Source organism: Thermobia domestica, chromosome 9 (assembly GCF_964235325.1).
Source record: "Thermobia domestica chromosome 9, izTheDome1.hap1.1, whole genome shotgun sequence".
Lineage (NCBI taxonomy): Eukaryota > Metazoa > Arthropoda > Insecta > Zygentoma > Lepismatidae > Thermobia > Thermobia domestica.
Window position 1 is genome coordinate 55028318 of NC_137462.1, and position 25821 is coordinate 55054138.

General features: G+C 35.3%; 1 protein-coding gene across 2 annotated transcripts in view; it reads left to right on the plus strand.

Annotated features, from left to right (window-relative positions):
- LOC145694661 (uncharacterized) overlaps window positions 1–14432 on the plus strand; it is a 392660-nt gene extending 378228 nt beyond the window's left edge. Inside the window, exon 7 of one of the 2 annotated variants that reach the window (XM_081771120.1) lies at window positions 13226–14432. In XM_081771120.1, coding sequence (XP_081627246.1) covers window positions 13226–14027 — 802 coding nt within the window. In that variant the 3' untranslated portion in view covers window positions 14028–14432. The remainder of the gene's footprint in view (window positions 1–13225) is intronic. The other variant, XM_081771121.1, reaches the window with a different exon arrangement.
- The last annotated feature ends 11389 nt before the right edge of the window (window positions 14433–25821 follow it).

Genomic DNA, 25821 nt, shown 5'->3' on the forward strand with positions numbered 1-25821 from the left:
CAAATAGCCTACACGATGGAGATATTCGGATGGTACCGTTTGAAACTGTTTTATTCTGAAGAGAATAATGTACAAATCATGATACTAGGATAAATAGGGATGTCTGAGGAAATTTTTATATTACATCTGGGTCATCTGGGGTATTGTGGGGATGTTTTTAGCTCATTGTTAAATATTTTTCCCGCCCCTTCATTAACTATTCAAGATAGAAGCTTGAAATTTTGTACATACATTTAGTACACCCTTAGTATTTCCCAGTTGAATTTGAGATCTCTGCGTTAACACAGGGGAGTCCAGAGGGGATCAAAATTTGAAAAAAAAATCAGAAAAAATCCCGACTTCTCTCAAAATTTTCCGCTTCAGGGACATGACAGAGAAAATGTGAATGTTACCGTTTTAAAGGCTGTTCTATTCTGAAGAGAATGAGGTATGAACCATGATCCCAGGATAGATAGGGATGATGCTTGACTGAAAGTTTATAATTTACCCCCAAAAAAAGCTATAATTTAAAATTGTTAAGAAACATTGTTTGGGATTGAAATAGGTTAACGATTGGGGATTAATTCAAAATTCAACTCCAATACTTTCACTTAAATGGCATATTTGGCATTTAATACTAATTCGTAATGCTTTTTTCTTCAGTTCGCGACTTGTATTATACGAGAAAAAAGATTTGATTTAAATTTTAAAAAATCGATTTAAATAAAAAAATCATCAAAAATTATTTTTTAAAAAAAATCATGATTTTTTTCACCCTGCCTTGAAAAGATCACTATTGCAGAAGTGTTAATCTTGATCATTTCAAAGTGTTACTTTACGGTACATCAAGCTAGTAAGTAATATCTTCTGTGAATCTAAAATGTATGTCAACACGCCTTATTTATTTTTGTTTTTTATTTATTTTTATTTATGTACTTTATTTACATAAACATACCTAACAATATAGTGACACTAACACAAGAACATAAATGTCTACGTATATTTTTTAGTTATATGATTTAAATCGGAAACTTGCCAATCTATGGCCGATATGTCTGCAGAATATCAGGGGACCTATATCCAGGCCTTGACAGGAATAATTTCCTTTATACATAATTCTGTACTCATAATCATTTATCTTTTTTTATTTTAATTACAATTATTAATGTGCATCTTGCCAATCTTTAGCTAATGATCTCCGATAATCCAGGAGATCCTTTCCAGGCCTTGTAAGAGATTGTCCTTTTAATGTATTTACATAGTCAATATATTACTGTTTTTACTAACATATGACACATAAACGTACACAATTCATCATGCAAATCTTTCCCGTGTTTATAATCATGGTAGGTGGTTCTGTGCAGATGCGTTCGGTTGTGCTTGAGCTTCATTCCGCTGTTTTTATTTATTTATTTTTTTTACCTGATTTAAACACCTCAGTAATTGGCATTACACATTATTTGAGTAATATTTTAGCCAAAAACATTCTTAACACATTATCCTTTTTAACCTATTGTTATTTCCATTAATAAATTAGTTATTTGTTTATTGAACCTATACATATTTCTTCCTTACTTAATTTCGTTTGTAGTATTTTTGTAAAATATTTTTGTAATGGGTGTGAAGAACAATCTATTTTTGTGTTACCTAAATTTTAATACATATGGTTTAATTTACATTTTCTCACTCACTGTAAAGACTGACTGGGCAATGTACCTAGGTACATTAAACGAAAGGACAACAGTCTACTGCATGAGTTGACAGTTAAAACAAGAATAAACAGAATTGAATATCATTGATGTAGTAAGCAGCAAGAGCAATGAGTACTTACGGACTTTCTGTCAAGTGTGCATTTTGACTTTTGTCGCTTTCTGCTGACACCAGCATTCTTTATAGTGCTGCTGTGGGTGTAATAAGACAGTCAGTCACTACTAGAGGAAAGAAACGAGCTTGAGAGCCTTCATGCGACTAACCGTTCATCCTACTTTATTTTACTTCAGACCAACGAATTTCCAATTGAATTTGTGAACAAAACACCTCGTAAAGTATGACCTTAATACTTTGACCACTTTCTGTTCAAAAATACAAAATACGTTGTTGTGTGTTATTGTATACTAAAGGGGTAACTATTCCCAAAGTTTCATTTTTTTAAATCCAGGCCCATTGAAGATATTGGACAGTGAAACATGCCGAATTGGCATAATTCGCCAATTTTACGATTGTTTGCCAGGCCTTTGGGAGTAGATACAAGTCGACAAATTTTTGAGTGTAAACTTATGACCCCGGACTACGTGCATAAACAAATTCGGACCACTATGTCAGTTGTTTCCTCTTCCCAAACTTATCTTCAATGTCCAAATATGTTGCTACTGTAGGCCTGATTTCACCTCTTTAGTGTTGAGATGTGTTAAGAAGACAATGTTTTAGCTCTGCATAAGTTGGAGACTCCCAGCAATTTTCAATTTTGTAGGACAAACACATGCTGAGATATTCAAAACCACGTAAACGCTTGAAATCGAGAAAACGCAAAATGGCGGTAGCCGCTGCGTCGCCATGGGATGTTATAAAAAATAATTAATCGAGGTTTTGAAGTACCCTGATATAGGGTAAACATTCATGAAAAAATTAGATTTTTTTTGAAAAGATCGAGCGGCAATTTTTCCTTTCTCTATCACTTAGCATGGGTTGATCCATATGAAATATTTAAACATAAACCAGTAGCATCCTTTAAGTCTGGTTTTATATTTTCGATACTAGAAGTATTATTTATGTATTAAGAAAAATACATAATGAAATCGATCACGTTTTAGCAGATAGAAGAAGACAATTTAGCATACTTGATGTTCGGTCGTTAAGAGGAGCTGATTGTGACACTGATCACTACCTGGCAGCAGCGATAATAAGAGAGAGATTATCGTTGAATAAAGGAAATATTCAATGTCTGAAAACGGAGAAATTTAATTTAAAGAAATTAGAAGAGAGCCAGGTAAGAGAGGAATACTAAATTGAATTTTCGAATAGATTCTCGGTTTTACAAATTTCGGAGTGCATTAGTGTTGAGGATACTTGGATTGAAATTAGAGATAGCATTAAAATTTCAGCAACAGAAAAATTAGGACACGCGGAAATAGGTAGGAACAAACCATGGCTCAATCAGGAATGCATTCAATTAGTGGAAAAGAGAAAACAGACAAAATTACGTTGGCTACAAAATCCGAATGAAATAACTACACAGAATTTCGTAGACATCAGGCGGGAAATTTCCAAAACTTTCAGAACAAAGAAACGCAATTTTTTGAAATCTAAAATTAAGGAACTTGAAGATAATATTAAAAATAAAAAATTCGGACATGTATAAGGGGATCAACGAATTTAAGAAAGGCTATCAACCTCGTGCCTATATATTAAAGAAAGTTGACGGAACAGTTCACACGAACACAGACAGAATCTTAAATAGATGGCAAGATTTCTTTGACGAATTGCTTAAGGGGCTAGACTACTAAAAATGATACAAAAGCTAACCATTTTTCTTTTGCTCGTTTTTCGTAAGTAAAAAGAGATAATGAAATGCAACTTACCACAATAATAGACAATGTTATTCTACACCCGAAAATACGAATTAGAAGAATTTTCAGTGTTGCTATCCATAGAAATTACAGTATAGCCAGAATATGAATTACTCAAAAATCTAGGTTAAGACAGCGAGTAGGAAAATGAACTCAACGGTAATTGATAACTTATCATGCAGTCTTGCTTTCTTGTTTACTACTTTTAAAATAGTATTTGTATTTACTTTGTAATAAACAAAAAAGTTATTAAAATTAAATATTAATATTCTTAGGAGATTTCGTAATGTTTAAAAGGTAAATATGATAAAGTGCCAAGATAGAAGTCAAGAATACACTTTAACAATAACACACATGAGTCCATTTATATTGTTATTGTGAATTTGTGCCTGTAATTAGAGTAATTCGAAGCTAATTGCAGGCTTTTTATGTAACGGCATACGATACTGCCATCTGTTGGCGAAATCGGGAAAGACATATTTCTCGCGGAAGGATATATCATCTCGCGCAGGTCTTCTGCTTTGACTTTATGCGGGTGCTGTAAAGTGGCGGTCGGCGCCAAACTCGATTTGAGAGTGGAAAGCTGAGAGCAAGAATTGGGAAGAGTAAAGCGTAAACCATGCCACCAGAAAAGAAGAAAGCGAGATTGTTTTTGTCTGCCAAAAAAAAAAGAGAAAAAAACGAAGAGAAAATTTAATAAACTGGCATAAAGAACAGAAGCAAAAAAGGCAAATATATTCTATAATACCTTTTTGTTTTCTTATTATAGACTAAATATTTTTTCAACTTTGTAGACAATTTTTACCGCTAACAAACAAATGTTAGATATTTGTTTTATTCAATTTTATGTGTACGTTTGTTGGGTGAGAGCGGAATCTGGGACCTAATAGTTACCATTTACTATACTTTGTTATGTCCCTCATGTTCTCCTTCCCCTGGCTAAAGGTTTCGTTTTACCAGTGTAAATTTGCCCGTATTCTCTATCTCTTGTTTTCATTTTCGCTGCTTTACCAGTTTGTTATTCTCTATCAGTATAGTCCTGCCCTTCGTGTTTCTTTACTTTCTTTGCGCCTGTTATTCGATTCCATCTTGTTATTATTATTATTATTATTATTATTATTATTATTATTATTATTATTATTATTAGATTGAATACTGTGTAAAGTAGCGTCAATATAATGTCGTAACTATGTGCTATGAAACTAGAGATGTTTATAATTTAGTGATAGTAATTCTGTCATCAGATCGTAATATTACAATAAGCTCCCAGTGTTTCTTTCTGGAACCCAATATTTTTTTACAAGGAAAACATATCAACAATTGAGGAGGTAACTTTCAAAAGGGAATATATCCATTTTGATCGTTCAGTGAGCACATTTTTGTGTTTTCTGCTTCGTTTCTAAGATGCCTATCGATTTGACAACTGTCAATGACATTCCCATTGAATTAGGCTTATTACAAACCCAAATAGATCCATTTCAAAGAAATGATTGTATATGTCGAATTTGACAAATGAACCAGGAAAAATATGTATGTAATCACTAAACGACCAAACTGGATACGTATCCTTTTGAAAGTAACCTTTCCAATTATTTCCTTCCGAGTTGCTATTACCTGTACAGGTCACGTAAGTTTCACAGTTTCTGCTTTCCTTATCGATAAGATAATGCCATCACAGTTCATTGCTCTCCGCAATCAAATTTTAAATTACTTGAATGTAATCAGAGTAAAGTTTCATGTTCTTTAAAGTCTTATTAGATTGAGGAACTTACTTTCGATAAACAAAAAAAAAAAAAAAAAAAAAATACGGATTTTATAATTGATTTTCTTCCGAAAGATGTAAAAAAAAAATCAAGGGGATAAATAAAAGGTAAACCAAAAAATGTCGCCTTTGCAAAAGGAATCAAGCTATAGTACACTCCCTGATGAGTCCCTAAAACCTTTAGAATCTACGTTGATAACAATAAAATGTTGAGTTGAACTAGATTTAATGAACGGTCGCATTGTACGAAGTGTCAGTGAATAATTTATTCCCATTTCCCCATACTAATTTCTAATATTTTCAATTCTTTAAAGCAGGTTTCAATCACAAAAAGTGCTAGTAAGCCGTACCGTTGCGAACAGCCAGAAAAAAGGGCTGGTTGTTATTATTATTGTTATTTTGTTAGTGTGGAATATCTCTCTTCCTCTACGCGAAGAATCTCCTGTGAGTGCTCAGTGTCCGGTATCTGTCCGAAGCGGTTATGTAGGTTGTTTTCGAACAACCGTGATTATCCGCACCAATTCAGTCTTCGCAGATATAATTTTATTTGTATTTATTATTATTATTATTATTGCCTGTAAAACATTTTCCCCGCAGTAAAGAGGGAAAAAGAAAATGAGCTATGCTTCAAACATCCAATTAAAAAGGGCGATGTGATGATTTTCAGAGCAATATGAATCCATTTGCATTGTTCTTTCATTCATTGCAGGTGAATGACCTTGACATCTCTTTCTAAAGAGAACGGAAGGGAAATTGTCCTTTTTCTTTTCAGTCATCTTCCTTTCCATTCCCCGCCTTCTTCTCAAATTTCACCGAGCAATTGCCAACAAAGCCACCCTCTGTTCACCCTCTGATAAAGCTGTCAGGTTCCAGGAACACAAACCCTGACAAGAACATAATCTTTTCACGTAGTTATCCGCACCCCATTGTAGGTAGAGTTCTTTAGAAATCTGCCTGTTGCAGAGACCCTCATGTGTGAAATTCCGGAAAATTTTCATGTAATTTCTTCGATCATCACTTTCTAACCCTCATTTCAAATGGTTCGCATATTATATATATATATATATATATATATATATATATATATATATATATATATATATATATATATATATATATATATATATATATATATATAAATGTATATTGAATATGCGCCTATGTGTGTATGCTTCTTCGACAGGCAATTATTATCCTCCATCATTATGTTCTGCCGCTGATTCTCGGTTTGAAAAAATGAGAGGTAGAGAGAGAATCGTTAGCTTCAAAAATGCATTACTGATTTTACTACTAGCCTTCAATAGTTATCCACATTGAAAGGGCTTATAGCTTCAACGTTCGGCAGAATTTGCAAAATGAAATCGACGACTTCTTGCCAAAGTATAATAAAATTCCTTTTATACTCTATACCAGAACCGCTGCAATGATGTATGGTATTGAGAAGGAGCCGTTTGCTGTAGAGCAGTTCGAGGCAGAATATGGAATGAAGGTAAATCCCATGGTAGTAATATCTTATTTCTACCATGGTAAATCCTTGCGGATTATTCATTGATGCCGAGAAGTGCTATTTAGGCGCAAGTCCAGATGGTATTATTGGAGTTGATCCTGTATTAGAAGTAAAATGTCCGTCTTCAGCAAGCTCCATGACACCAGAAGAGGCAGTAAGAACCAAAGTTACATTTTGCACGATAAATCCTGATGGTAGCATGTGTATTAAAGACAATGACAACTTCATGTACTAGGTTCAAGCACAGTTACATATTACTCGCCGAGATTATTGTTACTTTGTCTTTTGGACACCAAAAGGAATGCTGGTGCAAAAAATTCTTCGTAGTGACAAGTTCTGGGAAGAAAAATTGGAACAGCAACTTCAGAAATTTTATATGGAATGCTTGCTTCCTGAAATTATCGATCCTCGCCATACAAGGAACTTAAAAATTCGAGATCCCCAGTACATTATTGATGTTAAGCAGGACCGTGCCGTGGAAAATCAGCGCCCGGGGCGAGAATATACGACGGCGCCCCCATACATATATTCCAAGCAATTTTTCCTTTTTTCTCCCGAATTTTTCACCCCCTTACTTCGGCACCCGGGGCCGTCGACCCGCTCGCCCCGCCCCCACGGCACAGCCCTGATGCTAAGAATAAGAAATAAAAAAAACAAAAAGAGTAGAAGTATATATATATATGATATTGCATTCTGTAGAAAGTACGTCATTTGTATGTAGAATTAAGTTTTCTGCAGTAAATTGTGTAGAAATGATACTATTAAAGGCGTAAGTACCATTTGAAACGCTATAATATTTTAGTCGAAATACGTTGTTATAGTGTTACTGAATTTTTTTTTTTTTTTTTTTTTTTTTTTTTTTTACTTATTGCATGTACAGGTTTTGGTGTGTAACCTTTTTGTATTGTCTTCACATATTTACATGAAGACTTTATAAAATATTTATTTTAAAATTGTAGTCTAAGCGAGAGCTTCTGTAAATTCGCATTGAACATTCGGGTTCCATAGGCCATAGAGTTAATATATTCAATGCTTGGATTATTTTTAATTTTATAATGCATTAATTATTATATTTCATGTATGCTTTATGCTAAATTATTTGTTGAAGTTACTAAAGTTTTTGGTGTCAAACAGAAAATATTAGTAAAGTAAGAAATAGTGGTCAGGTTTTAATGTTATTTTATGTACTATTATTGTTCGTCGTCCATTTTTTTTTTTTTTTTTAGATCAGTCAAAAGTATAGTATACATCGTACGCGATCGATCAAACTCATCTAATGAAATATCAAGTTCAACTTCCCACGATTATGCACCGAGGCTAAGGGAGACGGTGATGATGAAAAATGAATGAAACGGTGGAATGAAGAATGAAGAAAGTGGATGGAAACGAGGGAACCCCGAGAAATCCCATACAAACGGGCACGCACCACAAAGCTTCCTTGGCGAGCGCTGGATCTCACCAAGTACCACATGCACCAGTGTGATGTGAACGCTCTACCACTGAGTCCCGTGGCCCCAAACCCATCTAATACTGACTAAACTTGACATGGTAGTTGAGCTTGACGAGAATTGTGTGTATGTAATAATATGGTGTGCAATGCGTTGGCTTTCAAGTTATGGGTCACCGAAGTTGAAATTTCGACTTAGTTAAATTAATTATGTTGTTGTTTCAGTACCTACTTATAATGAAGCTGTTAAAATCGATGAGGGACGATATTTCTTCTGAATAGCAAATTGACTTTTTTTTTTTTTTTTTGCATTGTGTAAAAGTTGCATTCATGAAAAATGTGTTTGTTTACGTCTAGAATTAAGTTTCCTGTCGTAATTACGTAGAAATTTTAGTATTGTTTAAAGATATCTGCAACTTTCTAAAGACTAAAATATTTTAGTAGGAATTTTGAACTTCTGGTACTCATTTCTTATCTTTTATTTCATTAACTTTTATGTATATTTTGTTTTATGAGTTGGGGTTGTATCGTCTCGAAAAGATGTGAAAGTGAAAGTTTTTTTTGGAAAGTTATCTTTTTCTATTGAAAGAATTCTGTCCGTCTAGAATATGATAATGAAAATTTTGTCTCGTCTCGTCTCGTAGGGAACATCGTGCTATATAGTGTTAGTAGAAATTTTTGGTACGCTAATATGCCAATTGTTGATAGCTCCTGATTTACATGCAGTATTTTATATAATGTTTGACAATAAATATTTAGGTATAAGAACGGTTGACGTGTAGAAACAAATTGGATATCAATTGGTAATGAACTCGAGTACAATACTTTTTGTGATGTGTGATTTCCATTATCGCTATTTTGGATAAGAAGGTTATAATAATAGTTTTGAACTTCTACAAGAAAGGAGGTATATAAAACAGGGAAAGAAAATCAATCCTAATTGAAAAAATGGAAAAGTACTGTAATTACATCTAGGGTGCTTATAACGGAACATACTTTTTTTTTCTTTTGAAAATTGTATCGTTCATTTCTTAGAGCGGGTTGAAAATTGCTACTGAAGAATAGACAAATAGGTTCAATAAACAAACTTCATATAAAAAGGATGTTCTATATGTAAATAACAAAACATCTGTAGAAACTGGAAATGTCTTCGTGTAACTCCTTTCAAAAATATGTCCTTTTCTTAGAATTATAAATATGCTAGGAGAATGCCTTTCTTTGCATCTACCAGGTCAGACAACACTGCTCCCGCCAACAAACCCACAGTTCTAGCATGATACGCCAGGTGACATCACCGAATCAAAAATGTCGGATGTAAGGCGAACAATCTTTTGTATATCCATTTGGTGCGCTTAAGTGTGTATTATACAAATTTCGTGGCTGTATGCTGAATGATTATAAATACGTTGGTAATAACAATGGAAAAACATTGAATCAACCTACGTATCCCTTCAAGTGGGATTACTCAAAACTCCATCTTAGTCTGCATAGAGAACATTGTACAAAATTTAATCTTTCTAAGGCAAGCCTGCAATTAGGGGCCCAGACCTCTAAATTTTTTGGCTCCCCCAAACTACAATGCATCCGTCTGATGTTGATGCAAAGAGATCTAGAATTATTACCATTGCCCCCCCCCCCTAGCATATTTATGTCCCCCAAACTTTAGTGGCTGGTTACTGGTCTGTTCTAAAGTATTGAAATTCAGAAAATTCGGTGTTACCCAAAGTCTAGTCTAGAATCTGAGGACAACATCTATATCAATTATCTGTACTAAACCGAACTGTTTCGGGGATCTGACGCCGAAAGAAGTGCTATGGCGTTTTCCCCCCACAGAGAATTTCTATAACTTTGTCTTCTTCTAAACCTTGGGAGGTTCACTCACAACATGTACAAAATTTTAAGTTCCATGCCTGACATAATATGGGAGAACAAAAAAATTTTCTTTTCCCCTTAGAGGTTGAATTTCGCGAAATCCCGTCTTTTAAAAGCCAGGGGTGTTTTTGAGTAAGGGTGACATTTACTAACACTGGGAATCTAATTCGAGTTATCGCACCAAATCCAATATTCAAGCATACCTCATCTAATTAGAATTTCAGTCTCCTTGAGAAAATGGGATTTTTATATATTGCATATGGAATCTCACACAGTTAATAATGGCGTTAAACACCTCGCCAGCTTCTAATGTTCTCACATACTGTCGCCAAGGAACTTTGATCATTCATTCTCAATCTTACCACTTATTAGAGTTGATGAACTTGATTGACTTTCTTACATCTCGGTTGTTTTTGAGCGAATAATAGTACCGTAATACAGACACACAAAAGAAGTGGTCTGTTCCGAAGATAAGATCTATGTATCCCTATGATTATTGACGCGATCTGAAGAGGTGTATCGACACGATTATATTATATCTATCACTCCTGTAATTTTTCTGATCCATGTATTCCTTTTCCTGTATCTGCGAGTTATTGAATAAAGTAGAAAGATAATTATTGATGTGCAGAAAGAAATTAGCTATTAAAATTTATTAGCAGTATATTATATTCTTATCCGACTGCAAGCTTGAACCCTGAACCAGTGTCGGACTGCCAAGTTAAGAGCCCTTGGCGCGGGTCCTTAAAAGTCCCATATTATATATATATATATATAATGTGTGTGTGTAAACTTAACAGGTCAGTTGCAAAGCATGGTAAGTGACAAAAATCATATTTTCTGTATTGAATAAATATATAGTACAAAACAGATCGCAAAAAATGTTACAATAATACTGAAACAATCAAACGTAATCGTGAAGTTACTTCAGTTACTTTGACAGTTTTGACTCAAAGAAAGCATTTGCGATCGCGAAAATTCTTCCAAGACCTACAGGGCAAGCCCCTCGTGATCCCTGTGGGGCTCCTTGGGCCCTTGGTAATCGCTAAGTAGTCAACGTGGCCAGTCCAGCACTGCCCTGAACCCAAAGCACTAATCTACATCCAAATAATTACGCAAAATACACATATACGCACACACAAAAATAAACATAGCTACAAGACAATACACTTCAAATTCAATGGATATCCACGGGAAACAGAAGAGAGGTTTTCTGATGCGTCTTTCTAAAAACGTAAAAAGAAAAACAACCCCCAAAGGCGAGGCAATAAGTCCCTTTCCACCGCTGTGCCTTATGTGTTCTCCTTCCCTTTTCCTTCTCCTCCCCTTCCCTTTCTTTGCTTCCCGATGTGCTTTCAATAATGAACTGAAGGCCACTGACATGGGAGCTTGGGAGGAACCGCGGTAGGAGGAACTATTTTTTCTTGCGCATCCTTGCCATTTCACCAGTAGCGGTGCGTCCCATGTGCAGTTTAACTTTTCTTTCTGTCGATAGATGTCTCACAAGAGAGTGTGCTGAAATCCTATCTGTGATCCATCGCCTTAACGCGCAGCCAAAAACTAATGTGCACGGAGAAAGGGACATACACATCGCAGAACCATATATCCTAGAATCTAGCCGAATAGAAGTAGAAATCGCTATAAAGAAATTAAAGAAACAAATCTCCGGGTGTAGACGAAATTCCAGCTGAGTTAATTTTAGCTAGAGGCGAAAAGTTGTGGAACAAGATACACAAACCCATTCTCCTTGTCTGGAACAAGGAAGAATTGCCACGAGAATGGAAAGAATCAATCATTGTTCCAGTTCACAAGAAAGGCGACAAAACCGACTGTAATATTTATCGAGGCATTTCTCTTCTGTCAACGTCCTATAAAATCCTCTCAAACATTCTATTATCAAGATTGACCCCATACGCTGATGAAATTATTGGAGATTATTAGTGCGGATTTAGACGAAATCAATCAACTGAAGTAGGAATACAATACCCCGGTACATCAACTGTTTATTGATTTTACAACATTCTTACAGAATTTGGAATACCAAAGAAGCTAATTAGATTAATTAAGATACGTTTAAAAGAATCCCAAAGTAAAGTCCGGGTAGGAAATTTTTGTCCGCGATCTTTCACGACGAGAATGGCCTCAAACAAGGAGATGCGTTGTCGTCATTATTATTCAACTTTGTCCTGGAATACGCTATAAGGAAAATGAAAGATAGCAACCAGGGCCTAGAGTTGAATGGGATTCACCAGGTTATTGCGTATGCTGATGATGTAAATTTAATAGGGGATGATAGGAGAACAATAGAAAGAAATGCAGAGGTCTTATTGAACGAATGTAGGAACATGGATTTAGAAGTAAATGCAGAGAAAACTAAATACATGGAAGTTCGTCGGGATCGTAATACGGCAAATTATAAATGCGTTAAAATATCAAATAATACTTTTGATAAAGTTGATACTTTCAAATATCTGGGATTAATATTAACAGACGAAAACCATATTCACGACGAAATTAAATTTCGACTAAAAGAAAGGAATTCGTGTTATTATTTAGTTCAAAATCTCTTGTCGTCGCTAATTCTGTCGAGGAATTTGAAGGTTAAAATATATAAAACTGTAATCATGCCTGTTGTTCTGTATAATTGTGAAACATGGTCGCTTACTCGGAAGGAAGAACATAGATTGAAATTATTTGAGAACAAGATCCTGAAACGAATATTCGGACCCAAGAGAAACGTGAATCGGGAATGGCGGTTACTTCATAACGAGGAACTACATAATTTATACGGATTACCCTACATTGTTAGGGTCATCAAGTCTAGGAGTCAGGTGGGCAGGTCAGGTCCAGAAGTGAGGAAAAAAATCAATTTTATACATGTTTGGTGCGATTGCTTTCCAGTTTGTGCTACGAACCAATTAAGTGTATCTTGTATTGAAAACGAACTTTCCAATAAGAAGAGTATAATTATCAAAGAAACAAGTTTCTAATAATGTATTACCTTTAATAAATAATAGAATAGCTTTATGCATACTTTCTCCCTCTATTGTAATAAATATGATTATACATTAGTGTTTCTTATTGTCTTTCAGAATTAAAAACCCAAACCCAGAAATATGTGACAAGACTTGTACTATATGTGGAGAGAAGTTTAAGTATGCTAAATATCGTCGGGATCATATGTTGAAGAAGCATAATGTCGGGGAATATAAGTGTCCACAGTGTCCCAAAAGTTTCAGCCAAGTTTATCTTATGCAACGACATTTAATAGTACACTCAAATGCACGTTCCAAAGATTGCCCATGCGAAATTTGTGACAAATTATTTTTTGATATGAAACAGCGAGATATGCATATTCGTGTTGTTCATAAAAAGGACGAGAATAGTGTGAACTGTGAATTGTGTAATAAAAAGATATTCAAGGCAAGGTTGAAAACCCATTTGGAAGAACATGAACGGAAGGAAAAATATAGTTGCCCTGAATGTGATAAGAAATTTGTTTCAACTAGAAAATTGTATTTTCATAAAAGAGATCACAATCAAACTTTCATTTCTTGTAAAGTTTGTGGAAAAGTGGTGAGTAAACAACGTTTCACAAGACATATGAAGAGTCACAATGAATCAGAACAATGCGAACTCTGTGGTGCAAAGCTTTCCACCAGTTCTACACTTAAACTACACATGACAACTCACACAGGAGAACAACCATTTGTATGTGAGATTTGTGGTCGTAAATTTGCGCGTCACAACAATCTGCGAACACATTTGAAACTTCATGCAGGAGTGCGTAAACTTGTGTGTGATTTATGTGGGAAGAGATTTGCTCAGAAGTGGAATTTGCGAACCCACATGAAGTCATGTGATAAGAATTCTTCTGTAGCAGAGACATCCTAATAGTTTAAACACTTTTGTAATCGTTAGTTACGTTTGGAATATAGTGAATCATACATAATATTTATTTTTGAACTTTTAGTTTTAAAAGTTATTGGCATATTTACAGTAGGGACGCATAATATTGTTTTCAACTAATATTATAGAGAAATGAAACATTTTCCTATAGTAGCGTTTTCACTAATCGTTTTTTGTGGTATTATTTAGGTAGTTAAACCAATAAGTACCTTTCTCGATGTGCTTATAGGCCAGTCAATAAGGGATGATTTAGGGTTGAATAAGGAAAAAATGGTGGAAAGCTGGAAGAAATTTTATTTTCTTTATATAAGTGTCTGTAACAACATACTAATTTTGCACCACTCTACCACCCCGGATTTGGCCGTCGTCTTGGAAAAATAGCGCTAAAAATTAGTTTTTTTTTTTTTTGGTAAATATCTAGCATGGAAAGCATTTTAGAGCAAAACATGTTATTACAAAATATAATCTACATTAAATTCTCTACAAGAAATTTTCTTTTCGTTTTTTCTCTAAAACGCACGATTTAGATGTTATTTTCTTTCAGCATCGCTTGGTAGCAGAACCTTAACGAAAATTTTCTGATACTAATCTGTTTTAGTGATTTTTTATATAAAATATAAATTAGTACTTTTATTCATTGCAGGTGTAACTAAGGATAAGTAATCAGGTCTATTAGATCATCTGTGTTAAAGGTGTCAGCTGCAAAATGTTTTATCTGTGAGAGACTCGTCGGGGATGGTGTTACTTGTATAGTAAAAGGAAAGGGACAGTAAATATTAGTAGACTGAAGTATTAAAGAAAAGATGGAAACGAATGTCAACTTAGAGACTGAGAAGTATTACACTTCATGAAAAATGTAGAAAAGTTTTCACAAAGACAAAAAGTAACAAAGCGTTGTTATCAGAACGTACTTCATCACCTACGCCGATAAACCTTAGGTCAGAAATACTAAGATTTAATTTTCAAGAAGCCTGTAGACATTGTTTTGTAGACAATGTACATAAGATGAATTTTTAATGAGAGAATAAAAAACTTGAATGAGCGTAAAAGTGTACATCGCGTCGATATCATTCAAGTTAACTATTCTATTATGGAAGGTAACAAGGAAGAGTGCCAATTTTCATTCAGCGAAAGTTTTCAAAATTATAATGATGCACTACCAACTGGAAAAAAAAACTGAAAGAAAATTACTCAGAAGATATTATTATACCAACAAAGAAAAACATAAAAGCCCATAGTTTTCTTCTGTGATACAGGGCATAAAATTCTCACGGATGCATGGTATGATCGTCAAAAACGTAAGTATATGGACGAAGAGATGTTGAGAATCATTGTAACAGCCGAGCAAATAGTTGCTGAAGATATGAGATCCCAGGTTTACGAAACAGATGAATAGCCATGAGCAGATAATCTTTGAATGACGTTAATTCATTCATTCTTGGGACCTTAAAATGTCTTCTCGATACTACTATCTTGAAAAACAAGACAGGGAATAGCTCAAAATGGGAAAGAAAAAGTATAACAATTTCTCACCTCATACTTGCAGCAGCTACACCAAAATATCTTTTACCCACATCGCAAGTAGGGCTTGCAGTGCATCTTATTCAAAAAATATGGTAGTAAGCATCTTCTTAATCTTCTCTCTTCGTTAGGACTGTGTGTATCATATGCTGAGGCAGTTTTCCATTAAGTTTCGGTTCTTCTGCATCCTGCATTTAATATAAAAATATCTTCTGAGTAATTTTCTTTCAGTTTAGTTCTTATTGCTTTTCCAGTTGGCAGTGTATCATTATAATCTTGAAAAATTTCACTGAATGAAAATTGGCACTCTTCCTTGTTAGCTTCAAAGTAGTTGAAAGTATAAGCCATGGCATCTGAAACAACATTATCTTTCGGACGACCACGTTTCATTCCAGAAGAAGTCTTGTAGCTTTTTCATGCACGAGGAATGGTACCTGGCTTCAGCAGCAACCAAATCATGGACATTGCCAATCCTAATCCTTCTTTTGCCGGCTTCTTCCATAATAGAATCTTTAACTTGAATGGTTTCGACGTGATGTACACTCTCACGCTTACTCACAACTGTTTAACTCTGTCTCTTTAAAAATTCATCTGATGTACATTGTCTACAACACAGCCAGGCTTCTTGAAAATTAAATCTTAGTACTTTTGACCTAAGGGTTATCGGCGTAGGTGATGAAGTACGCTCTGATAACGCTTTGTTACTTTTTTTGTGAAAATTATTTTACATTTTTCATGAAGTGTAACACTTCTAAGTCTCTTAAGTTGATATTCGTTTCCATCTTTCCCTTAATACTGCAGTCTACTAATGTTTTCAGTTCCTTTTCTTTTACTATACATGTAACACTATCACCGAGAAGTTTCTCACAGATAAAACATTTTGCAGCTGACACCTTTAACATAGATGATCTAATAGACCTGATTACTTATCCTTACTTACACCTGCAATGAATGAAAAATGTACTAATTTATATTTTATATAAAAAATTACTAAAACAGATTAGTATCAGAAAATTTTCGTTAAGGTTCTGCTACCAAGCGATGCTGAAAGAAAAATGCGTAATGTGGCACGTCTATAACATCTAAACGGTTTATCCTAGAGAAAAAATGAAGAGAACATTCCTTGTAGAGAATTTAGTGTAGACTATGTTTTGTAATAACATGTTTTGTTCTAAAATGCTTTACGTGAAAAATATGTACAAAAAAACTAATTTTTGGCGCCATTTTTCCAAGATGGCGGCCAAATCCTGGATGGTAGAGTGGTGCAAAATTAGTATGTTGTTACGGACACTTATATAAAGAAAATAAAATTTGTTCCAGCTTTTTACATTTTTTTTTACTTATTCGACCTTTATTGACTGGCCTGTTAATATAGTAAGCTACAGGGGATGGACAAAAGTTTGGAAACACCTGAAAAATTGCACATTACCTTTATTAATAGGGAGTAAGACCACCTTTGGCACGCAGAACGGCCTACAGTCGACGGGGAATGGAGAAATACAGGTCGCGTATGGTTATCAAAAGAATGTCGTGCCATTCTTCCGCCAAAGCAGCTGCAAGTTATTTCAGAAACGACGGTGCTGTGTAGTGGTCTTGCACCGTGAGCTCCAAAACAAATCACAAGGACTCAATGATATTGAGGTCTGGCGATTGTGGAGGCCATTGGAGATGTGACACTTCATTGTAGTGCTCATTAAGCCAATCCTGGACGATGTGAGCTGTATGAACAAGTGCTTTGTCATCTTGAAACGTGACATTATCATCTGGGGACAAAGTTTGTACCATGGGATACAGCTGGTCACTCAAAATGGTTACGTAGTCCTTGGTAGTGACATGTCCATGCAGGGTGATGATGGGGTTGGCAGAATACCAGGATTTTACTGTTGGTAACAGACAGTCTACCTTAAGCTCGTGCTGGCGTTCTCCACACGTAAACTCTGCCATCAGTTGGAAGCAATGTAAAGGAAGAGTCATCCGAATAGATGGCAGTCTTCCACTGCACCATTGTCCAGTGTGTATGGGCATTGAACCACTGTCTCCGTATTGCAGCATGGTCAAGAGTCATTATGGTTTGGGAATTGCAGATCTGCCATAAATACCCTGCTTGTGGAGTTCTCTTCTGACTGTTTTGACGCTAACAGAGTTTATAAGCACTGTATTCAACTTCCCTGTGACTTTTGGCGAAGTGATGATCTTCTGCTTAATCACAATCCTATCCAATGTGCGTCTGTCTATGTCACGCTAAACACACTCGCGTCCACGCTGGTGCTTCGCTGATCCAGTTTTTTCGGAACACTCGTAGGCAGTAATGATCTTCGAGACTGTGCCTCTTGATACACCAAACATTTCCCTTACTTTCATCATTGAAGCTCCCATCATACGCGCACCCACAATTTGCCCTCTTTGAAACTCTGTCAGGTCACCTTGTCAGACATGTTTCACGATAATCTGCAAGGCCCGATCGCTGAACTAATTGACCCATCTGTTCGATCGGCCAGGTTGTATACCTCATAGGATGAACCGTTAACCACAGCGACACGTACCATTCAGACGCAAATCGTGTTTGAAGTGGCTGCTTCTTTTATACCAGGTGTTTCCTTATTTTTGTATATCCTCTGTATTCGTTTGAATCAATTATTAAAGTACTTCAAATAATTGTAGTTTCTTTATATTTTGTTTAATTAAATTTTTAATTATCATGTATGTATAATGTAAGTACTTCATATTTTGATTGTTTTGTAAGCCTAATTATTTTTTGATAATTAATATAAGTACAATTTCAGTAGGAAAGCAAGTGTTTAGTATTTGCTTGACCATCGAAAGACTTCTTGTCGTGTTTCTCCGAAGTATTTTCACCTTCGCACTACTTCTCATTGTGAGCTAGGGCATCCTTAACAACCCATCGCCATTGAATCCTGTTCCCAGCTTTGTCTTTCCATCTCCGAACGTCCATTACACGCAGGTATTCCCAACGTCTTCTACCGATCTTTTCTTACAAGAGAAGAGAGGGAGATTATATTGTTTAATTTAGAGAATTTTAATGCTCAGTAGTCTTAGATATAAATGTGTATAGTGGTTAGTATCTTATTACTCAAGTTAACAGCTAAATGATAAATTGGTAGTATATGAAAGAAAAGAAATTCAATGTATATGTTTATTACAAGAGATTTCTATATCATTATTACACATTGTGCAGACGTGATATTATGAAATATCAAATATTAAGTGAGCTCAAAAGTCTGCAAAAATATTACAATATTAATTCATTAATAAATGATAAATTTAGCTTTAAGAGCTGTTATACTTGAGGCCTTAGCAGGAGACTGCCTGAAGAAATTACTTCTTCAAAGAGACTTGAATTATTCAAAAGGTAAAGAACTTACACTTAACGTTAGGAGGTCTCTCTCTCAGCTCGATGTTAACCATCATCGTCGAAGCTTCAAAGTCCAATTGCAAGTCGCAAGATGACGGAGTAGCGAAGACAAGAGAATGAAGGAGCTTAAGATAAATAGTTCCAAAATTTTAAGCTTTTATACTAGTTTGAGAGAGCGAAAACAACATGTACGTAATCAGTTCTTGTAACTTATTTTCGTTGTGGATTTTCTTTTTGAAAGTTGTTTGTCTTATGACGTCTAACGTTATTTTCTTCCGTATAACACTGATGAAATGTTTTTTAATTGTGCACTCATATACAGAAGTTTCGTTTTTAATATTTCAATAAATTAATTAAACATGACAATATATTGAAGAGGAAGAAGGTTTATACACCAATCGAAAGCACGAATGACGCCTATTACGAAACTGTAATAAAAATTTTCCCAATGCATATACTGTGCGAGTTATATGGATATACAAGGTGTCCAGAAAATCCGTTGCTACCCCCCAGAAATCGCAAACGGTGAGACAGATGCCAAAACAGGAAAACACGTTTTTGATCATTTTAAAAGTACAATGTATCAAAGCAAAAATTGTTGTCCCAGGGCAACCCGCATGGTCTCAGGCGGGGTCCAACTCAAAAATTGCAAATGTAATATATCGGACATAACAAGGAATTGAAAACCTGTTGGGAAATGAAGCAAGACGGAACAAGTCTCGACTCTATAAAATTACCCTGTGCAAAAAGGCGGCCGGTCAAAATTTGTGCAAACACGTCATTGTAAAGTCTGTGACCACCCCAAAAAACTGAAACGGTGAGACAGATGTCAAAACAGGAAAACACGTGTGTCATCATTTCAACAGTACAATGATTGAAAGTAAAAATATTTGTCCCAGGGTCCTCCGCAGGGTCCCAGACGTGGTCCTCCTCAAAATATTCAAGTGGCAAGGGGAATCAAGTAGCATATTGTTTGAAAGCTGTTATTACATGAAAGCAGATGGAACAAGTCTGACGCTCTACGATAACACTGTGCAAACATCTTGCTGTTTGGTTCTGTCTGTAGTCAGGTTTTAGTTTGTTTTCACTTTAATTATTGTACTCAACTAGAAGAAAGGAAATGCCCCTATTGTGAGATTCTGCTCTTTAGGCTCAGTAATGCCTAAATAAATAAAAGAATATAATAAAATAAATGAAATTAAGAAATACAGAAAAGAAAAGAAATAACTTTGACATCTTTAAGTATGGAACTGACTAGTTAACATATAATGTAATTACACTTATGCTCGTTGTCTTGATTATCAAGTACAAAATGATTCAAACAAAAATTTTCTTGCACCAGGAACAACGAATATGTGCAAGTGTCTCACAGTGACAACAAGTGCCGATTGCAAAATGGAAAGCGAATGCGCTCGGAAAACCGAAATGAGGATTACATTTTGACCGGCCGCCATTTTCCACAGGATAATTTTAAAGATTCGAGACTTCTTCCGTCTTCTTTCATTTCCCAACAGCTTTCCAACGATATGCTACTTGATCCCCTTACCCACTTATAATTTTTGAGTTGGGCTCCACCTGGGACCCTGTGGGTGACCCTGGGACAACACTTTTTACTTTGATGAGTTGTACTTTTGAAATTGTGGCAAACATGTTTTCCTGTTTTGGCATCTGTCTCACTGTTTGTGATTTCTAAGGGTGGCAACGGACTTTCGGGACACCTTGTATATTCATATAACTCTTACTGTATATGCATTCTGAAATTTTTTATTACCGTTTCGTAATAATTGTCCTTACTGCTTTCGATTGGTGTATGAACCATCTTCCACTTCGATATATAATCTCCCTCTCTTCTCTTGTTGGCTCATCCTCTCGCTCTCACTCAATCATTTCACTTACTATTGTGTTTTTTCGTGGCAATTTATTCTCCTTCAGCATATTGATGACTTTCTCTATTGCCTCTATTGTGGGGTCCTTATGAATACTCTTTATGTCATCGGCGATTTCATTGAGTTCTTCGTTTCCTATGTCATTTTGCTCCTTTGCATTCGGAAGTTCTCTGAAGTATTCGTCCCATCTATCCGTGCATTTCTTTCCTGATTCTATTATCTTACCCTTTTTGTCTTCCCACATCTGCATTCTTGCCGCAAAATCGCTTGCTTCGTCCTTGATAGTTTTGTAGACCTACATTTTCCTTGTATGTTTTTCTACCCTGCTTTCCTCTATTTCTCTCACTTTATTCTCCATCCATTTTTTCCTCTTCTTTCTGCATATTTTTGTTGCTTTTTTCCTTCTGGTAGTGCATTCTCGTGTCTCGTAGCATATTCCGCCTAGCTTTTCTTTTTCTCTATGGCTTGTTTACATTCTTCATCAAACCACTTCTTTCTTTATTCGTGTTTTTTCCTGAGTTTTTATTTCGCTTCATCCACAAGTATTTTCCCATTCTGATCCATATTTCATCAATATTTGCTGTACTTTCAGTGTTTTTAAATTTCTCGTTTATGGTTTTCTCGTATGCTTCTCTATTGTAATTTTCTTTTAGTTTATCAGTGTTACACTTAGTTCTTTTTTCCTTTACTCATTGCTGTATTGGCTAATCTTTGTCATGTTATTGATCCCACCAAATAATAGTCGCTGTCACATTTTGCACCTCGAAGTGTCCGTACACCATTTGTTGAAGTTGCGTCCCTATACTGTATTATTTTGTGATCAATTTGGTTATCAGTGTTATTGTCCAGGTATTTCCATGTTCCTTCATTATATAGTTTTTTTTTCGAAGAATATACTAGGGATATTAATTCTGTTTCTTTCGCAGGATTATACGAGTCTCCATCCATTCTCGATAATTGAATTATGAAGTGAGTGCTTTGCCAGTGATATGAGTTACTTGCGGTTCTTTTTCGATTTTTGCTTTGAAGTCTCCTGCTATTATTGTGATGGCATCTCTGCTAATTCCTTCCATGACTGTTTGTGCTTGGTAAAATTCTTCTTTTTCTTTGTCATCGCCGTCTTCTGTGGGAGCGTAGCTGAAACTGTCGATATATTCTGAAATTTTCATTTCATTCTAACTTTGCACATCCTTTCGTTTGTTGGAGTAAACGTTAACAAGACTTTCTCCTTTTTTTACTGATTATAAATCCGGTACACTTAGTTCCTCTTTTCTCTCCCCCACTGTAAGCAAGAATGCAATTTCACTTATCGATTCTTCCGTACCCTATCCATCTTAACTTCTTACGGCTAGTATTTCTGCATTTGATCGGCGATCTCCTGCATTTTACCAGGTTGAAGCATTGATCTTACATTCCAAGTTGCCAAACGAATGTCGTTTTCCTTTTTACGTCGCATTGTCTATTGTTTCTTATTTTCCATCCAATACTGCGGTTTGTTGTTAGGTTTCTAAAAATTGCTCTTTTTACAAAGATAGGTTGTTGGCCTATCACTCAAACCCCCAACTTAGAGGACAAGGTGTACTTCTTTTGACCTCTTTTCTTCCACAGGGTTTTCATACCCTGTGTGCAGTAAGATTTGACAGCACCATCACGAAAGGCGAAGTATAACTTGGGTAGGAGAGATGAGAAATTTCATTTCATAAAAGCAGATCCGTCATTCGGTGCATTTTACAACCCAAAATGGTACAGTTTCAACGATCCAGTAGACAAAAAGAACAAGGCACAAGTTTGAAGCTGGAACTTTCCATCATTAACATAAAAGGCAGTAAAATAGGTGAGTACACCATCTTTATTAGAATTAAACAATGAATCTACGTTAGTTGAACGCGACTCAGCATGTGTGTCCAGGACTAATCATATAACTGCGAGAAACTTTGGGAAAATACAAATTGTGGTGACAGTAACATCGGATTGTCTTAGCGCAATTTTGCCCCCAATGGCTCCTGAGGTCCCAGGTCCCTGTCCGCAGGGTCAATGACCCAAGGATACTCAGAAGCACCCCTTAAATTTTCGAAATTACCGTAATATAGGACCAGAGTATGTAAGTTTAAGTGATCCATGTCTTTCGTTTTATGGTTAAAAGTAATCCGAAAAATATATATTTCGGAGGTTTTTCACCTATTTATCCCCTTTGATGAGGCTTTATTACTTTGAAAATGAAATGAAATCTTTCAGTTTTACGTCCCACTTAATTCCTATATATAGGATATAGGGGTCCATTTCCTTTCATAACACATAAGTATATTGATGTTACCATCTTAAATTTTGAGAGGGGTATATAGGACATGCCTTAAATTCGGAAATTGTCAGAAAACAAAATTTGATAAGTGTTCTCTAGGATCCAAATATATAATGCTCTTAAATTAACTATAAGTTGTGACTAAAGTACAAGATATGAAATTTTTATTGTAACATGTTAATCAATTTCAGTAATTACATATTTGGTTTCAAGTCCTTAATATTTCCACGAATCACCTTAGATTATGAGTCGTAGTTACAATCATATGGTTCAAAAAGTTTTCAAACTAAAATTTTAAAACAGTGATCGAACAATTTTAAGCAAAAATTCTGAAACCTTTTCAAATATGTTAAGCAAATATTTAAAAGTGTTCAGTCAATCACATTGTATCAAAAATAACTTTCAACAAATAAACTTAGACTATGACCCGTATCTACAATACTAAGGTTCAAAAATCTTCAAAACTAAAAATTTTACACAAAACTTTCCAAAAACTTTAAACAAAGAGTTGAAAGTGATTAGCCAATCAGATTGTACCATGAAAATTTACTTGAATCCTAGAGAATAGTTAACAATTTTCTGACAATTCCAAAACTTAAGAATTAGTCCTGTTCTTCTTCCGGTCTCAACATACTCTTGTTCCATGGAAGACAATGGGACCTTATATTCATCCATATGGTTATATGTTACAATCTATTTTAAGCACAACATTCAAAATTCACGCCTTATGCAAATTCCTTTTTTCCCGACAAATATAGTTCTACTTTTGACAATTTATTATTTATAATTTTGTATCCATAAAAAGTGATAAGTAGTACCATCAAAATTTACAGTGGTATATATTTGGGTTCTAGAGAACTTTGTCAAGCTTTCTTCTTCACAACTCTCAAATTTAAGGGGTGGATCAATGTACTCCTTCCAAAATTTGGATTGGGTACATGAATGTATCCATGTATTATGTAAAAGATTTGCTTCCTACACTCAACTACACGTATATAACCGCTTAACGTGATAAACCCACACCGCAGGGGATAAATTAGTTCAAAGTTCTCAAAAGTTTGAATTTTTGGCAATTTAATAGCTATAAAATGTGACAATATGAGCCACCCAAATTTATAATGGTATATATTTGAGTCCTAGAGAATATTCACCAATTCTTTTGACAATTCCCAAGCTTAAGAGGTGGTCCTATGTACCCCTCCCAAAATTTAAGAAGGAAGCGTGAATATACCGATGTCTTATGAAAAGAAATGGACACCAATACTCAACCTTATAATCTTTAGGGTAATAAAGCCTCTCAAAGGGGATAAAAACAAGTCAAAAGCTTCCTAATTTTTTTTTTTTGGCAATTGTTTACTCGTAACATGGACCGAGATGAACCACCCAAACTTACAAATGTACATACTCCAGTGCTGTACGGGGGGCGCGGTGGCTCAGTGGTAGAGCGTTCACCTCTGGTGCTTGGGGTCCCGGGTTCGATCCCAGCCCCCGCCAAGTGAACTTTGTGGTGGACAAACACCGTGTTCGTGGGTTTTCTCGGGGTTCTCCCGTTTCCTCCCACTTTCTTCATTCCACCATTTCACTCATCTCTCATCATCACCGTCTCCTTTAGCCTAACCGGCATAACCGTGGGACGTAAAACTTATAGATTTCATTTCATTTTTTTCCAGTGCTGTACTGCCATACCAGTTTTAAATTTGGCGATTTCCAACATTTAAGGGAGCTGGTTCTGTGTACACCTCTGGAAATTTAGAGGTAGGCCAAGATACCCACGCCAAAATGTAGAGGGGTCCCCTAGGTACCCCTAAGTCATTGACCTCGGGCGATGGAGCTTATTATTATTATTATTATTATTATTATTATTATTATTATTATTATTATTATTATTATTATTATTTTGGCTGACTCACTAGAAGATTTACGGAAGTGTCACTCACCGATTTGAATGAAACTGCACACTTGTAGAACATCGAAAAATAATCGACACGTATTTTTTTTATATATATATATATCGGCAATGCTGAAGATTTAAGGGCGGAAATCATCCTTTGAACGTTGGGGGTGGTCTCTAAGCATAGACAGAAAACAACCATTTTATTTAGAGGAAAACATACTGTCAGAGGGGTTTTACGACAGCTGATTCAGAATCTGACGTCAAAATTACAAAATTCAAAATGGCGGATCCAATATAGTGATCACAATTGCAAAATGTCTTCTTGTTTGAAATTCTCTGCACTTACCCAAGAATAATTATAGTTGGTAGGTGTTGCTACGAGAAGGTTGCAGACCGATTTGAAATCCTTTTCTATTGATTTGAAACCCCTTTATTTTAACGGAATGCTTGATTAAAGTAAGTCTCTGCACCTCTCCTTGTTCGGGGTGCTTATGTGTTGACTAACGTTAACAACGTTTATAACTGTGAAATATTGAAATTTTTATTGTATCAATTAAAAGTATCAAAAATTTTTGTATAAGTATGTACAGGAACTCAAAGACCTATAAACATTGTTTATTGTTGAAATATAGAAACTTTCAAATGCATGAACAACTCCAAAATAGTCTACAAGGATGTGTGACGTCCTAGTTGTTTATGTACTTGAAGCCAGAGAAAGTATTTCTCTAATACATATAAATACTTCCCAAAATTTTTCAGTCAGTATAAAAGAAGAAGGGAAGGGCTACTGGCTTAAGTCATTATCT